Genomic DNA, 17,983 nt, shown 5'->3' with positions numbered 1-17,983 from the left:
TCGTGAGTATATATGATTCCAAGTAGTAACGTTACCATTATAAAATCAATATGAAATCATCACAATATTCCTGTCCATAATATGCATGTTTTAGAACTGTTACAATCATAAAAACAGATAACAAAATCACTCTTTCATTTTTAGATAGTATTCACCTCTTTTCAGTACCATATTTTCGTCCAAGTTCTTCTATCATGACAAATATGTAACATATAACGTCATAGACTGTCCATTCTTCCAATCATGCACAACTTACGTATAACGTTACGCATGCGTCTGAATATATATAGCATTCGTAAACAATAATGATTTCTAGTGCCATTTCCACTTCTTACCAACGTGTACACGGTATTTCTCGCCACAAAAACATGTAAATAAACTTTCTTACACCCGCTTTTCTCGTCACCCTTTCAGACTATCATGTTCTTTCCTGTCTTTGTTTACTGGATTCCATACGTGGTAAACAATAGTGTACATGTGACGTGAGAAGATATCCATATAGAAGCCCATGTAAACGGAGAAGCGTTGGGTAACGTTATATTGCATGGTGCTAATGCTAGCCCCTGACCTTGTACACATGACTACAGTAAAAACAATGCGCCCCCCTCCCACTCGGTGCAAGTGTGTGGAAACCTGTACAAGAGGACTTTCCTATCTTCCTCCATACGTAATGTTACGGATGGGGTGAAAACCATAACAGGTGACGTACACATGTTTTATGTTGTCATGTCGTCATTTCATAACCTCACAGACTTGTGGCAATAGTTTAAGATCAATGTATATTTCAAATGCTTTCCGTCGCTACCTTTCCCTTTTTAAAACAGGTGACTTTGCTGGTGATATACCAGATTTATATCGATGGTACTCACGGTGGTTGTTCACTGGTTTGATCTTACTCTATAGAGGATAACTAGTTTAGCAGTTCATACCACATGCAGACCTGTAAATCTCAAGGTTTCGGTAAAGAAATGTTGAACGTTTTGGTAACATCGTCTTTCTGAAGTAGTCATATAATTGACGTTTTATCTAAGGAAAACACTCAAAAAAGTATAAAGCTGTGACTCTAGATGTCCTCGTTCCCAGAGTTCTACATGCGCTGTGGGTCCGAACTCGACCTAGAACACCGAATTTTCGAATCTCGAACGTTCGAACGTTCGAACGTTCAACTGAACTGGTTCTTATTTTTCTAGAAGTGCACCGTTGAACAAACATGGCTTGCTGTCGTCTCACCAAATGCTGCTGCTGCAGTCTTAATAGTGGATCCCTTGTTGTCGCAATCATTTATTTGGTAAGAAACCGTTCCTGCTTTTGCAGTCTAATACGATTGATAATAATAACTTTATTGCAAGTTCATGCCCCAAAGGCTAATTGCAGACAAACAGGTACATGGAGATACATGGAAATCGAAATAGTTATCTAGTCTACTGTGAAAGTTCTATGTTAACTATGGTTGGGTTTGACTTCTTTTTTGAAGACAGTGGAAAATGAAGTGACCCACGTTTTGAATCATAAGATTTCTGTAGAAAGATGGATTTTTGTAAATTATTCAAATTGTTAGAAATGAGCCCTGGATACGACATTTGTGAGCACAGTTGAGGACATTGGTGGAAGCACCTTGACAGACTTTGCGCTTGTTTTCTTTTAATTGTCTTACTAGACATCGCAGTCTACGTCTCTCGTAGACCTTTTTCTGAGTGTACAGAGATGTACAGTGACATCTACTTCGTAAGTATACTCCTGCCTCCGAAGTTGAAGTGACTTCACTTCATTTCTCTTTACACTCACGAAGCTGTCGTATATGACAGAAATTCAACGGTAGACTACGATATTTAGTACGACAAGTTCAGAAAAGAAGTGTAAAACGGGCTTCTGTTTTCGTTTGACATTCTTCTCTCTGTAATACAAGGGTTGATTTGATATTAGCTCAATGTGTTTCAATTTCTGTCTGATCAAAAGGTTTAAAAGATACACACTCTTGAGACCAGATACTAATGTACTAGTACTCTGTTGATGCGATTTTTTAATCTTCAATTTGACAGTTTCTATCCTTGTTGGGAGGAGGATTCTTCGGGTGGTCGCTGTACCAGGACATTTTGATTAACGTTACCAGTGGTAAGGAAACCCCCGCATCCCCGCTTCTTCTGTTTTCCTCTTTTTACATAATTTTTTTTTTGGTTAAGAAAAACATATTTGTTCGTCTGTTTCTTTGTTTGCTCGTCCGTGTAATATGATCTGATATACATGTACTTAAATTTTGTAGTACTTAAAAATTCGGGGGGAGGGGGGGTCGTCCAGATACATTGTACTTGTAGCCTCACTAAACCAAGCTTCTAGCAGTCTTTCCACTGGTCAGGGCCCTCGGGGAGGAGACCCAATAAGCCAGGAAAGAGGAAGATTGTGTAGCACAAGCTAGTCGTCCAGACAAGTAGATTTCCTCACTTTGTCTTTAGACATATGAGCAGCACTGACAATTTTATGTTCCTGATGCGTTTTGATACAAACCGACCATAGCTAAACCCACACAATCCTATATTTCCATCATTACCAAGAAGCGAGAAGAAGCCGAACGTATATACGATACTTTTACCAACATGTGCATGTTCTGTCTTTGTTGTGACCTGTACTAAGCTTGTTCGGTCAAAAGTGTACACTACATGTCTTCATTCATTGAATGATGAGACCCATCGTTGTCTTTCTCACGTACAGCCATCGCGTATAATGCCGCCGGGATCGGAGTCATGGGCGTGTCTGTCGCCATCGCCATTGTGCTGATCGTCGGTGTGGCTAAAGTAGGTTGTACCTCTTTCCCTCTTCATGAATGCTCTTAAGATGCAATAGATGACAAGAACTAGAACCTTTTTGTATTTTTTTTTTTGAGTGAGCGACAGTTTTACGGATACGAATACGAAATCCACGCCGCAACACCAAACGTGACCAAAGCGATACCTTGGAACAGCGTAACAATGCAACAGATCATTCAGGCAGGCCGGGAGTTTTTATAGCAAGGCCCATGGGGCCGGGGGGAGCAAGTAATGTTCTTTGAATAAAGATACTGACAGGTTGAAAAGAGTTTATTTATGTTTCTGTCATTATTGAAGAAGTTCAGAAAAACACATGTTAATTTCTCAAACTGTACAGATACTGGTCCGGACCTGTACCTAAACCTCTGTACCGGTACCTGTACCGGTACCTGATGTTACGTTTAGGTACGCAGCACTACCGCAAACACTCAATTTTCTCTCTACCGCGAAATTAAATTCTAACGCCAAGGTCATGATCTTGTGATCCCCCCGTGCAGGAGAGGCGAGGCCTGTGTCTGTTGTGGGTCGTCTGGGCGTTCATCCACCTGCTCATAGAGATCGCCCTGGGTGCTTATGTGGGCGTGGTCTCGATCGGCGGTGCCTTCGGACTGGCTGTTGCAGGAGCTGTCGTAGCGCTGGTAATTAGTAACCTATAGTTAAAGTTTGGTAAAAGATGTTCCCGTGTCCTTTTAGCATGCTAGTAAGATTTTTCCATATGTGAGTTACCCTGAAGGTTTTGTAAGGACCTGACGTCGTCAAGTGTTGGGTTCTTTGAATATGAAGCTTTAGAATCAGACAAAGAGAACAATTAAGAAACTTGCTGCGTCTTGCTGACTCTTTGAGATTTTTGAATTGCTTCTGATATGTTCCAACAGACGGGAGTCTTCATCCCAATCACCCTCATCCCTGCCATCATCACTCTTGCCATCGCCGTCGTAATCATCATTTTCTTGGTAAGTAACTTTAGATCTAAAAATTCATTAATCTTGTTATAGAGGACAACACAGGTGATCAAACAAACTTCCGCAGACCACCAAACTGACGCACGCCTCACTGGGTATACGTCAGACATTAGGTAGCCAATCAGCAGTCTCGTAAGACTATGAATAGTGCAAATTCTACATGACACAATGTACTTACTTAAGACATTCGAACGCGTTCTAACAACGCACGCGTGCCACATTCGAACGTCTCGAAGGCGTTCGAATAGTGACGGATATGACGTATGTCCCTTCTGTGACGTGCAGACTGGTCCTGTGCGAAACTCGTATTTTTGAAAGCGTTCATCATTTTCATGTCTTTATGTGTGTGCTCACTTTCCTATCTTTAATTTCTTTGTTCGGTCTTTCTGTTTCCAATTTTCACTCCAGGCGATCTCTCTCAGTCAACAATTTGTGCAAGAGTCCACGCCTTCTTTCATTTTGTCTTTCTACTTTCGTTGGGTCTCTCTTTGTTTCCTCTTAATTTGAAGCTTATTATGTATATGTTATTAACTGACGAAAAAATACAGCCGCCTACTCCCCATGTCTGATATGTCATTTGTGTTGTATCACAGATTTTCGGCATCGTGATTGTGCTCTCTTATTACCACGAACTAAAGGATGGACAGCAGGTAGGTCCTCTGAGGGGGGTCTGGACATTCTAAATATAGCTAACGTTTCTATCAATTCATAATATTCTATGACCTAATTTCATTTTATATCTATAGACACTGTTATCCCGTTTTGCATCACTTTTGAGAGTGGGGGGGTCCTTATGTTTGTTGAAGAAAAGTATGGAAAATCGTACTTTGAACGCCCAGTTTCAAACGCCAATCTGTGTTTTTACATTCTATACTTTCTACACGTTGATACTAGTATAATATTTTTATTCCTTGTCTCATTCTTTACAGATACAGCCTGTGTGAGAGAAGAGAGGACGTCATATTTTTCTTAGTTTTCTTTTTTAAATCAACTTCGAATGAAATTAAGACAGATCCCGTCAATGATTTTTTTCTCCCATCTCCGATCTGTTTCATATTGCCAAACACGAGTGTAGTGATAACAGCTGCATGTAGATATTCTTACGTCTATACACAACAAGTTAAAATGTAGAGTTTCAAATTACATAATCTACAGGCCTTGCATGTTGTAAATGTAAACAGAGACCAGCTGTGCCTATTGATAAGACCAAAATGAAGCATTCACAGAATCATTGCTACACGTTTAATGACATGAAGCTGAGTTTCTCAATTGAATGGATTTGCAGCTGATAGTGCTGGTATGCTTGGTGCATTTCAGACGTGTTCAATCTAATACAAGTATTTTCAGCAGTCCAACAGTTAACTTGATATATAACCTACACGACAGTTTATTTATGGGATCTGTTCTGTCTTTTTGTGTTTGGAGAGTTATGCTGGTTTAAGTATAGTTAATTCACAAATTGTAAAATTTACTCTGTTTGAAATCATATTTATTACTGTGAAATTGTGTTGCTGCCCTTTCAACTTGACGTTCACCACACTATGCCACTGTAATAAAACATTGAATTTCAATATGATTGTTGTACGTGTATTTATCTTAATTGAAGTTTTTTACGCAAGTGTGCTAATAAAAATATACACAAGACATGTGTGGGTGTAAAAGAAACTTCTGCACCGAAAATGGTTTTCACTGACTGTATCTAGCAGTTTTTGTATTCTGGCAACGACTGGAAGAAGATAAAGGGGAGTTGTAAGATGCCGACTGCCACGGTTGGCGACCTGAAATCTTGGCTTCGTTACTTGGTCACGCCAGGGTGTGGTCCGTAAAGAAAGTCAGAGTGCAGAGAAGACGTGATGCTCTGTCACACAAGATCCGCCTATACATGTAGATAACCACCAGACGTCGGCCTTGGCCGAGTTTTGCCCCCTTCCCATAATACAACGTTATAACTGTCACCGCTGTGTGATCATCACGGAACTTGTTCAACGACATTCCTGGCCAGACCTGAGTCTTTCACCAGCAAGGTTCGGTCTACATGCGGTGGGATCTGTCAAGAGAACTTCTCTAAGGTTTTTATCTACCGTTATCACAATACTCAGTAGCTTTTAAGTGCTGCCCGTCATGTCAACAATTACAGTGTTCAGTTCGAATTGACACTATCGATTCGAATCGCATCTAGTGCATGTGGCAATCGGCTTGTGACTTAATATGTATATTTGGAGCTCTTGAGGTACGTTTTTTAAGATGATTTTACAGGGTATATATATGCCACGGTTATAGGCAGTTAACATGTGGCACATAGCGTTCTTGGATTAAGCACGTTTAACATAGTTTAGTGCCTAGCGTGGGAAATGTACACATTTCTAAAGATCGCGTCAGGTCATGGCTGCGAGTTGTACGCCCATGCAGATTGACTAGACAGACGCCGGTAGCCACCTTAGTGGAAAGGGCACAGTTCGCTACCGTTTTCAGTTAGTGCTGCAAGATTAAACACGCGTGTTACAGGCACTGTACATGTAAAACACCAGTCTGCAAAGAAAACGATTTCATGGCATGTAACGGATTAGAATTTTTGTTCTTTGGACATTCTTTGGGCATGCGGTGGTTAATTTGACTCTCACACTAAGGATACCATATCGCTGATATCATGTTCGTGTTGTCTGAACGATGTACTGTTGACACTTGACCTTGATACCTGCTATTTTTCTAGAAACCGCTAGTCGGCGCTGTGAGACCGTCATGTGCTGCATTCGTCTCCGGGCCAGCTGTTGTGGCTGCTGCAGTCTTCGTACAGGATCAATAGTTATAGGAGTCCTACATTTGGTAAAGACCCGTGTCTTCTTTTCCCTTTTGCGGTTGTTCAACTAATATTCTTGCAACAGTATTGTTCATGTTTGGCTCATAATAAAGAGAGTTTGGTTTTGAACGTTAACGTTTCATGTTTCAGGTTCTCTCATTTGTGACTGCTGGTTTCTATGTGTACCGATGGATTCAAGCCATGGGGAATGCTGGTAAGAGATTCATGTACATTTTCATAGAGATGATAATAGAGTACAAGTATATTGAGCTAAGGACAGTCAGTGAAGGACTTTCTGCCAAAGTGTGGTTGAAATGGAAGCAGTCCGATTGTTGATAGAACGCCTTTATGGGTGCGTTACACGAAAGATGACTTACGTTTTGCTGTTATCTAGTCACTCCCACTGAAGAAGTCATCGTCGGCGTGGCTGTGTTCGGCGTGTCGGTACTGGTCGCAATCCTGCTCATCATTGGTGCAACCCACGTAAGTCATGACGTCATCAGAAATGTGGCAAACTAACTGTGATGACGTTGCAAAACCTCTTTATTGTCTTGTAGTGCTAACTTCAGCATGCGTATTTGTAATCTGGGTTTACCATGTAATTTCTAGTTGGTAACTCAGAAGTCTGAAAATCAACCAAATTTCACTAGCTTGGCGGTATAGTTGTATAAAGGTAAAAGGCCTTTTGAGGCCGTAGAGGCAGTGGGTTGTTATCCGCTGTGTCTAGGACACGGTATTGATAGGCGGGGCCCAACCCTCTCCTTCCACCGCATTTTACCTCCCCAACCGAAGTCAGTTGCCCGTTTTTACATAGTTGTATGACTGACCGAAATGTGTTATTTGCGTTTGCAGAACAACCCCACACTGTGCCTGGTCTGGGTTATCTGGGCGGGCCTGCATCTTGCCCTCGTGACCGCTTTGGCCATCTATGCAGGGGTGGTGACGTTTGCCTTGAGTGTAGGACCAGACCCGGTAAGTAATTCACGGTGAGACACTATCTGAGAGTTGCATGTTCTCCTAGACCCCCATTCTCACACCCACACCAATTGCATTGTTACAATCGTTAGCTCCTAAACGAGCAAAAATACTTTTTGGATTATATGGGCCAGGTCCCTCAAAATAGCCATTTGGTACCAAACAGAGGGACAAAGGGTGACTTACTTTCTTGAAAAGGTTAATTCCTCTGCTTTATATTTATGCATGATAACAATGTCAAATGTCCAGCTTTTTAGGAATTATCACGTCATTAAAATGGACCTCGATTTTTGCGACTTAATTCAGAGGACTGGGATAAAATATCAAACATCAATAATCTTCGGTGAAAATCGGTTTGTAGCCAAAAGATACCACAGGAATCACGAAATAGTATGTTTTTGGTTGATATTTTAACTCTATAAGTCTATTTTTGGGCGTAATTTTGTGTAAAAGATGTATTGTTTACTTTCCAAAATCAGGCATTTATTTGGGCTACCTATGGGGCCTTGTGTAATGCATTATGTTGATAGGCCATATCATTTTCTGCATTTTGGGTTTTGAAACAACAAAATCCGTCAAAAATATCAGGAGTTATAAGGGTTTTAAGAATTACACCCAACGGCCATGTTATCAAATCGCCGCAAATATCGCAATGCATCTTGGGTAATTTTAAGAGGGTCTGTCTGTAATCATACCTTGTAGCAAAGGACAAAATGTCGATTTTTTTAAAATTTTGGGTGGTGGTAAGGCCTTGGTCCAATTGTAGAAAAATGGGTAAGTTTTGGGTTAACTGGTGGTTACCGGTTGCCATGGAAACGGTCATTTTTTTAAAGATGGCGGATTTCTATCCGAATAGGCTCAATCTCGTCCAGAATACACCATCTTTGGCCTACAGAAACGCCACCTAACTAGAGGGACAACGTTTGCGAGCAAATGCAGAATGTTAACCTTCACATGGTCTATCTTTACGTTTCGAACAAGGAAGGATAGGTTATTTTATGTAGTTGGATAAGTCAAAAAGGGACGAATGAATTCTCATAAATTTCGACCTGTAAGGTACGTTAATGAAGACCAACGACATGGTTGCATGATGTGCACAATCAATAAGAAAGATTTATATTTCAATAATGCTAATGACACGAATAGCATACTCACTTACATGACAAAAGGTAAGTCAGGCTCAAGAGCATGGTTTCTGAATATTCATGAACGTTCATGAAAATTCATGAATATTCATGACGTTCTTGAATGTTTATGAACGTTCATGAAAATTCATGAATATTCATGACCGTTCATGAACATTCCTGAAAATTCATGAACATTCATGAATATTCATGAAAATTCATGAATTTTCATGAACGTTCATGAAAATTCATGAATATTCATGAACGTTCATGAAAATTCATGAATATTCAAGAACGTTCATGAAAATTCATGAATATTCATGAACGTTCATGAAAATTCCTGAAAATTCATGAACATTCATTAATATTCATGAATATTTATGAATTTTCATGAACGTTCATGAAAATTCATGAATATTCATGAACGTTCATGAAAATTCATGAATATTCATGAACGTTCATGAACATTCCTGAAAATTCATGAACATTCATGAATATTCATGAATATTAATGAATTTTCATGAACGTTCATGAAAATTCATGAATATTCATGAACGTTCATGAACATTCCCGAACATTCATGAATATTCATGAACGTTCATGAACATTCATGAACGTTCATGAAAATTCATGAATATTCATGAACGTTCATGAAAATTCATGAACGTTCATGAACGTTCATGAATGTTCATGAACATTCCTGAAAATTCATGAACATTCATGAATATTCATGAATATTCATGAATATTCATGAACATTCCCGAACATTCATGAATATTCATGAACGTTCATGAAAATTCATGAATATTCATGACGTTCTTGAATGTTTATGAACGTTCATGAAAATTCATGAATATTCATGAACGTTCATGAACATTCCTGAAAATTCATGAACATTCATGAATATTCCTGAAAATTCATGAACATTCATTAATATTCATGAATATTTATGAATTTTCATGAACGTTCATGAAAATTCATGAATATTCATGAACGTTCATGAACATTCCCGAACATTCATGAATATTCATGAACGTTCATGAAAATTCATGAACATTCATGAACGTTCATGAAAATTCATGAATATTCATGAACGTTCATGAACATTCCTGAAAATTCATGAACATTCATGAATATTCATGAATATTAATGAATTTTCATGAACGTTCATGAAAATTCATGAATATTCATGAACGTTCATGAACATTCCCGAACATTCATGAATATTCATGAACGTTCATGAACATTCATGAACGTTCATGAAAATTCATGAATATTCATGAACGTTCATGAAAATTCATGAACGTTCATGAACGTTCATGAATGTTCATGAACATTCCTGAAAATTCATGAACATTCATGAATATTCATGAATATTTATGAATTTTCAGGAACGTTCATGAAAATTCATGAATATTCATGAATATTCATGAACATTCCCGAACATTCATGAATATTCATGAACGTTCATGAAAATTCATGAACATTCATGAACGTTCATGAAAATTCATGAATATTCATGAACGTTCATGGAAATTCATGAACGTTCATGAAAATTCATGAACATTCATGAACGTTCATGAAAATTCATGAAAATTCAAGAACATTCATGAACGTTCATGAAAATTCATGAATATTCATGAACGTTCATGAAAATTCATGAATATTCATGAATATCTATGAAACGTTCATGAATATCTATGAATTTTCATGAACGTTCATGAATGTTCATGAACATTCCTGAAAATTCATGAACATTCATGAATATTCATGAATTTTCATGAACGTTCATGAAAATTCATGAATATTCATGAACGTTCATGAAAATTCATGAATATTCATGAACGTTCATGAAAATTCATGAACGTTCATGAACGTCCATGAAAATTCATGAATATTCATGAACGTTCATGAACATTCATGAACATTCATGAAAATTCATGAACGTTCATGAATGTTCATGAACGTTCATGAAAATTCATGAACATTCATGAAGTTTCAACGTTCATGAAAATTCATGAATATTCATGAACGTTCATGCAAAATTCATGAACTTTCATGAACGTTCATGAATGTTCATGAACGTTCATGAAAATTCATGAACATTCATGAACGTTCATGAAAATTCATGAATATTCATGAATGTTCATGAAAATTCATGAATATTCATGAAAATTCATGAACGTTCATTAAAATTCATGAACATTCATGAACGTTCATGAAAATTCATGAATATTCATGAATGTTCATGAAAATTCATGAATATTCATGAAAATTCATGACCGTTCATGAAAATTCATGAACATTCATGAACGTTCATGAAAATTCATGAATATTCATGAACGTTCATGAACATTCCTGAAAATTCATGAACATTCATGAATGTTTATGAAAATTCATGAATATTCATGAACGTTCATGAAAATTCATGAACGTTCATGAAAATGCATGAATATTCATGAACGTATATGAAAATTCATGAACATTCATGAACGTTCATGAAAATTCATGAACATTCATGAACGTTCATGAAAATTCATGAACGTTCATGAAAATTCATGAATATTCATGACGTTCTTGAATGTTTATGAACGTTCATGAAAATTCATGAATATTCATGAACGTTCATGAACATTCCTGAAAATTCATGAACATTCATGAATATTCATGAAAATTCATGAATTTTCATGAACCTACACAAAAGTGCCAAAATTTGACCATCATTTTTGACGTGAAAATTATGTTTTTGTCTCCTGATTTACCAAAATCAGAGAGGTAGAAGAAACAGAACTCAGCTGGTCCTCTAGCGGAAGGGATAGGCTTTCATCCCATACACAGTTGATTTACTTCGGAATACTTCCCTGGAAGAGACAGTACCTAGACTGGAGGGTGCGCAGCCTCCAATTGAAACACCAAATAAACTGGGGTGTGCTCCCTGAACGTTCATGAAAATTCATGAATATTCATGAACGTTCATGAACATTCCTGAACGTTCATGAACATTCATGAATATTCATGAACGTTCATGAATTTTCATGAACGTTCATGAAAATTCATGAATATTCATGAACGTTCATGAACATTCCCGAACATTCATGAATATTCATGAACGTTCATGAAAATTCATGAACATTCATGAACGTTCATGAAAATTCATGAATATTCATGAACGTTCATGAACATTCCTGAAAATTCATGAACATTCATGAATATTCATGAATATTAATGAATTTTCATGAAGGTTCATGAAAATTCATGAATATTCATGAACGTTCATGAACATTCCCGAACATTCATGAATATTCATGAACGTTCATGAACATTCATGAACGTTCATGAAAATTCATGAATATTCATGAACGTTCATGAAAATTCATGAACGTTCATGAACGTTCATGAATGTTCATGAACATTCCTGAAAATTCATGAACATTCATGAATATTCATGAATATTTATGAATTTTCAGGAACGTTCATGAAAATTCATGAATATTCATGAATATTCATGAACATTCCCGAACATTCATGAATATTCATGAACGTTCATGAAAATTCATGAACATTCATGAACGTTCATGAAAATTCATGAATATTCATGAACGTTCATGGAAATTCATGAACGTTCATGAAAATTCATGAACATTCATGAACGTTCATGAAAATTCATGAAAATTCAAGAACATTCATGAACGTTCATGAAAATTCATGAATATTCATGAACGTTCATGAAAATTCATGAATATTCATGAATATCTATGAAACGTTCATGAATATCTATGAATTTTCATGAACGTTCATGAATGTTCATGAACATTCCTGAAAATTCATGAACATTCATGAATATTCATGAATATTTATGAATTTTCAGGAACGTTCATGAAAATTCATGAATATTCATGAACGTTCATGAACATTCCCGAACATTCATGAATATTCATGAACGTTCATGAAAATTCATGAACATTCATGAACGTTCATGAAAATTCATGAATATTCATGAACGTTCATGAAAATTCATGAACGTTCATGAATATTCATGAACATTCATGAACGTTCATGAACTTTCATGAAAAGGCATGAATATTCATGAAAATTCATGAACGTTCATGAAAATTCATGAACATTCATGAACGATCATGAAAATTCATGAACATTCATGAATGTTCATGAATTTTCATGAACGTTCATGAACATTCATGAACGTTCATGAATTTTCATGAATGTTCAGGAATGTTCATGAACGTTCATGAATATTCATGAATTTTCATGGACCTTCATGAACGTTCATGAATTTTCATGAACGTTCATGAATATTCATGAATTTTCATGAACGTTCATGAAAATTCATGAATATTCATGAACGTTCATGAAAATTCATGAACATTCATGAACGTTCATGAAAATTCATGAACATTCATGAACGATCATGAAAATTCATGAACATTCATGAATGTTCATGAATTTTCATGAACGTTCATGAACATTCATGAACGTTCATGAATTTTCATGAATGTTCAGGAATGTTCATGAACGTTCATGAATATTCATGAATTTTCATGGACCTTCATGAACGTTCATGAATTTTCATGAACGTTCATGAATATTCATGAATTTTCATGAACGTTCATGAAAATTCATGAATATTCATGAACGTTCATGAAAATTCATGAATATTCATGAACGTTCATGAAAATTCATGAACGTTCATGAACGTCCATGAAAATTCATGAATATTCATGAACGTTCATGAACATTCATGAACATTCATGAAAATTCATGAACGTTCATGAATGTTCATGAACGTTCATGAAAATTCATGAACATTCATGAACGTTCATGAAAATTCATGAATATTCATGAACGTTCATGCAAAATTCATGAACTTTCATGAACGTTCATGAATGTTCATGAACGTTCATGAAAATTCATGAACATTCATGAACGTTCATGAAAATTCATGAATATTCATGAATGTTCATGAAAATTCATGAATATTCATGAAAATTCATGAACGTTCATTAAAATTCATGAACATTCATGAACGTTCATGAAAATTCATGAATATTCATGAATGTTCATGAAAATTCATGAATATTCATGAAAATTCATGACCGTTCATGAAAATTCATGAACATTCATGAACGTTCATGAAAATTCATGAATATTCATGAACGTTCATGAACATTCCTGAAAATTCATGAACATTCATGAATGTTTATGAAAATTCATGAATATTCATGAACGTTCATGAAAATTCATGAATTTTCATGAACGTTCATGAACATTCATGAACGTTCATGAATATTCAGGAATGTTCATGAACGTTCATGACTATTTATGAATATTCAGGAATGTTCATGAACGTTCATGACTATTTATGAATTTTCATGAACGTTCATGAAAATGCATGAATATTCATGAACGTATATGAAAATTCATGAACATTCATGAACGTTCATGAAAATTCATGAACATTCATGAACGTTCATGAAAATTCATGAATATTCATGAACGTTCATGAAAATTCATGAATATTCATGAACGTTCATGAACATTCATGAACATTCATGAACATTCATGAACGTTCATGAATGTTCATGAATATGCTGAATATTCATGAACGTTCATGAATATCTATGAATTTTCATGAACGTTCATGAATTTTCATGAATTTTCATGAATATTCATGAACGTCTATGAATTTTCATGAATATTCATGAATTTTCATGAACGTTCATGAAAATTCAGAAATATTCATGAACATTCATGAATATTCATGAACGTTCATGAATATTCAGCATATTCATGAACATTAATGAATATTCAGAATATTTATGAATTTTTATGAATATTCATGAATTTTCATGAACATTCCCGAACATTCATGAATATTCATGAACGTTCATGAAAATTCATGAAAATTCATGAACGTTCATGAATGTTCATGAATATCCTGAACATTCATCTTCATGAACGTTCATGAAAATTCATGAATATTCATGAACGTTCATGAAAATTCATGAATATTCCTTGTAGCGCTAAGAATTCCTGAATAATGCCTTTATGTCAAAAGTAAATGTTAGAAATCAATGAAAACATATGATTATGCAACTTAATCTATTTATTGTTCAAATCAAGATAAAGATGTTAAGTATATGTAACAGGCATGTAGAATATATGTTAATTAGGTGGCGTTTCTGTAGGCCAAAGATGGTGTTAGTTATTCTGGACGAGATTGAGCCTTTGCGGATAGAGATTCGCCATCTTGAAAAAAATGACCGTTTCCATGGCAACCGGTGACCACCAGTCAACGCAAAACTTACCCATTTTTCTACAATTGGACCAAGACCTTACCACCACCCAAAATTTTTAAAAAATCGACATTTTGTCCTTTGCTACAAGGTATAATTACAGACAGACCTTCTTAATAACATGGCCGTTGTGTGTAATTCTTAAAATCCTTATAACTCCTGATATTTTTGACGGATTTTGTTGGTTCAAAGCCCAAAATGCAGAAAATGATATGGCCTATTAACATAAAGTATTACACAAGACCCCATAGGTAGCCCAAATAAATGCCTGATTTTGGAAAGTAAACAATACATTTTTTACACAAAATTACCCCAAAAAATAGACTTCAAAGACTCATAGCTTCTTATAGAGTTAAAATATCAACCAAAAACATACTATTTCGTGATTCCTGTGGTATCTTTTGCCTAAAACCGATTTTCACCGAAGATTATTGATGTTTGATATTTTGTCCCAGTCCTCTGAATTAAGTCCCAAAAATCGAGGTCCATTTTAATGACGTCACCATATCACGTGATGATTCCTAAAAAGCTGGACATTTGACATTGTTATCATGCATAATTATAAAGTAGAGGAATCAACCTTTTCAAAAAAGTAAGTCACCCTTTGTCCCTCTGTTTGGTACCAAAAACCTGCTTGGCCCATGGACTATTACTACTGAGGTAGAACTTGGAATGTTTCTTTCAAAAGCAGTTTCTGACCATTCTTATATATGTGATTTATCAGACGTTTTCATTTCCTTTCAAATAGACTTTCTGACCGCGACCGTGTGATACTAGACACATGCATATAACTTATTTCCGATTCTCAAGAAAATCATAAATAAATATAATTGATCATGTGTATGTTCCGTCTAGTAAATTCAGTGTGAAAACCAATATATCGTTAATTCACTCGACGATTCATTTATAACCGCTATTCTTAGGCACACTCGAACACACAAACTCCCGTAACGCACAGCCATTGTGTATATACCGTTACGTATGTTCACATTTTACCGAACTGACCTAGAATCTTTTTCCCACAAAAGGTCGGACTTGCGGAACTCCTCCGGTTTCTTACCATAGCTCTGTTGGCTGTTGCCGGTATCATCATGGTGGTCTTGGTAAGCAACGAAAGATCAAAATATTCTTATGGACGTTTCATGACAAGACCCCCACCCTGTCAAGTAATTTTAACCATATTTAGTATATATTTGTGTGTGTGTGTGTGTGTGTGTGTGTGTGTGTGTGTGTGTGTGTGTGTGTGTGTGTTCTGAATTTATTGTACCATCCTCCTATACTTCACATTTTCTTTTCTCTTTTTCCTGCCCATCTTTGAATCATATGCGTTTCTTCAATGATCTTTTGTCCTATCTTCCATTCTAGCTCCCGCTCTTTCTAGTCTACAATTCTATTCCTACGCTCGTCTACTCCCTTATTATATCTGTAGACACGCCTACAAACATGGAATGACACAGTGCATGAAAGAAGAGAAACACTACAACATGTTGAATCATAGTTAGACTGTAAAAATGTAGCCTGGAGTCCAGTCTTCTTAGCTTTAGTCCGCTACCTATGAAGGCTGGACTCCAGTATGTAAAGGAAAGACAGTCGCAATTACAAAAATGACCGTCGAAACTTTATTTAAGCAAGTCCAATTCTTTTGTGTTGGAAATTACAGATCAGCTTTGCTTTAGCATGATTTCTGCCAACACAGACGAATTTTTTCAAGCAACTATAATACATAATGTTGTTGACCTCTGTTGTTCTTCAGTCGTACGGCATCATTGTTGTGTGCTCCCTCTACCGAGATCTGAAGGAATCGCCAGAAGTGCGCTCAACTCCGTACGAGGTACTGTCAATATCTTGCAAGTTCTGTGGTGTACAATACTTCTGATTTTCCCATACTGTTCTCAGAAATGTACCTTAGACTGTAAATATATTTTTCAGAAACATTATATGAGGAAATTAGATACAAATATGGATGCTCTATATGGGTATTGACATAATTTATTTTGTATTTCTTTTGTTCAGTAGGCTTAGACTTTCTCTTCTGTGTATCATGTTGCTATAATTCTACTTACCATATTCCCCTCTCTTCCTACAGATGACGCTGGTATGAGAAAACCCTACAGAGTGGACTCGACGACGATTTGGGTCTCATCAACGAAATGAGAAATAATTTGTAGTGTAATGCTTCATTTCACGGCCAGCTAACCTTCATTCTGGTGTTTCATTCGCTAGCGCTATAATGTCTTATGGCATACAGGAGTAGAAGAACTAAAGTTACTGTATACGTAGATGATTAGTAATGAAAGTAATCTTAAAGACAGAAAGTTAGATTATGCAATAATAAGGTTTGGAAATAAGACGGAATTTGTAGTCACGAGCGCAATTTAAGCTATCGGTAGCGTTTATTTTTGTTGTTTTTGTTATCTTTTGCCGTACCTTGAATAATGTATAAGATACAATATAAGGATCTAATACAGGCTGCTTTTGTTCGCTTCCTCTTCTTTTTAGTACCCTTTAACCACTGAGGATAGGTAGGGGAGGGGCCGTTGGAATAGATTACTGGGCGGCTTTCAACCTAGCCCTTAAAGCCTTTTTGTCGGTGCCTGTACAATATGTCACGGCAGCTGATTCTACACAATCGTACAAGGTAGATAAAGGAAAATCTAAAGAACTCTTTGTTCACTGGGATTAACTGATCTTCGAGATCCTCTTGTACATCTTTGGGAAGATTAAGGTATTGATTTTAACGCCTGTGATCACAGGCTATCTTAGAACAACAACAGCGTGACTTTAATCTTAGCGTACAGGTTTTTGTTACATTTTAATGGTCATTTACATCTAAAGATGGATGCCAGCAGTGTTACACTGCAGCAAAGAGCTATTAAAGCCTCCCAGTGAAAGCCTGGGTAGGGCTCATTCTTTAAAGTTTATAAGGCCTTTCTTTTTCTGACGGCTCCTGTATTCTAAACACCCCACCCTCACCGCAGAGTGCACATATATGGGTATGATCCAGGAGACTTTA

General features: G+C 36.3%; 2 protein-coding genes across 2 annotated transcripts; both read left to right on the top strand.

Moving 5' to 3' along the window:
* The first annotated feature begins 589 nt into the window (after positions 1-589).
* On the top strand, positions 590-5,339 carry LOC136443587 (uncharacterized). The gene is made up of 8 exons (XM_066440876.1): positions 590-700; positions 1,191-1,288; positions 2,040-2,112; positions 2,707-2,789; positions 3,299-3,439; positions 3,677-3,754; positions 4,357-4,413; positions 4,693-5,339. The coding sequence occupies exons 2-8, from the start codon at positions 1,211-1,213 to the stop codon at positions 4,705-4,707; spliced, it is 525 nt and encodes a 174-aa protein (XP_066296973.1). The 5' UTR covers positions 590-700; positions 1,191-1,210; the 3' UTR covers positions 4,708-5,339.
* A 363-nt stretch (positions 5,340-5,702) lies between these two features.
* On the top strand, positions 5,703-17,438 carry LOC136443588 (uncharacterized). Its single transcript, XM_066440877.1, has 8 exons — positions 5,703-5,832; positions 6,474-6,586; positions 6,711-6,774; positions 6,955-7,043; positions 7,413-7,532; positions 15,999-16,073; positions 16,724-16,801; positions 17,057-17,438. The coding sequence occupies exons 2-8, from the start codon at positions 6,503-6,505 to the stop codon at positions 17,069-17,071; spliced, it is 525 nt and encodes a 174-aa protein (XP_066296974.1). The 5' UTR covers positions 5,703-5,832; positions 6,474-6,502; the 3' UTR covers positions 17,072-17,438.
* The last annotated feature ends 545 nt before the right edge of the window (positions 17,439-17,983 follow it).

This window comes from Branchiostoma lanceolatum, chromosome 10 (genome assembly GCF_035083965.1).
Source record: "Branchiostoma lanceolatum isolate klBraLanc5 chromosome 10, klBraLanc5.hap2, whole genome shotgun sequence".
Lineage (NCBI taxonomy): Eukaryota > Metazoa > Chordata > Leptocardii > Amphioxiformes > Branchiostomatidae > Branchiostoma > Branchiostoma lanceolatum.
Note: the sequence above shows the minus strand (reverse complement) of the source record. Positions and strands in the feature narration are given on the sequence as shown.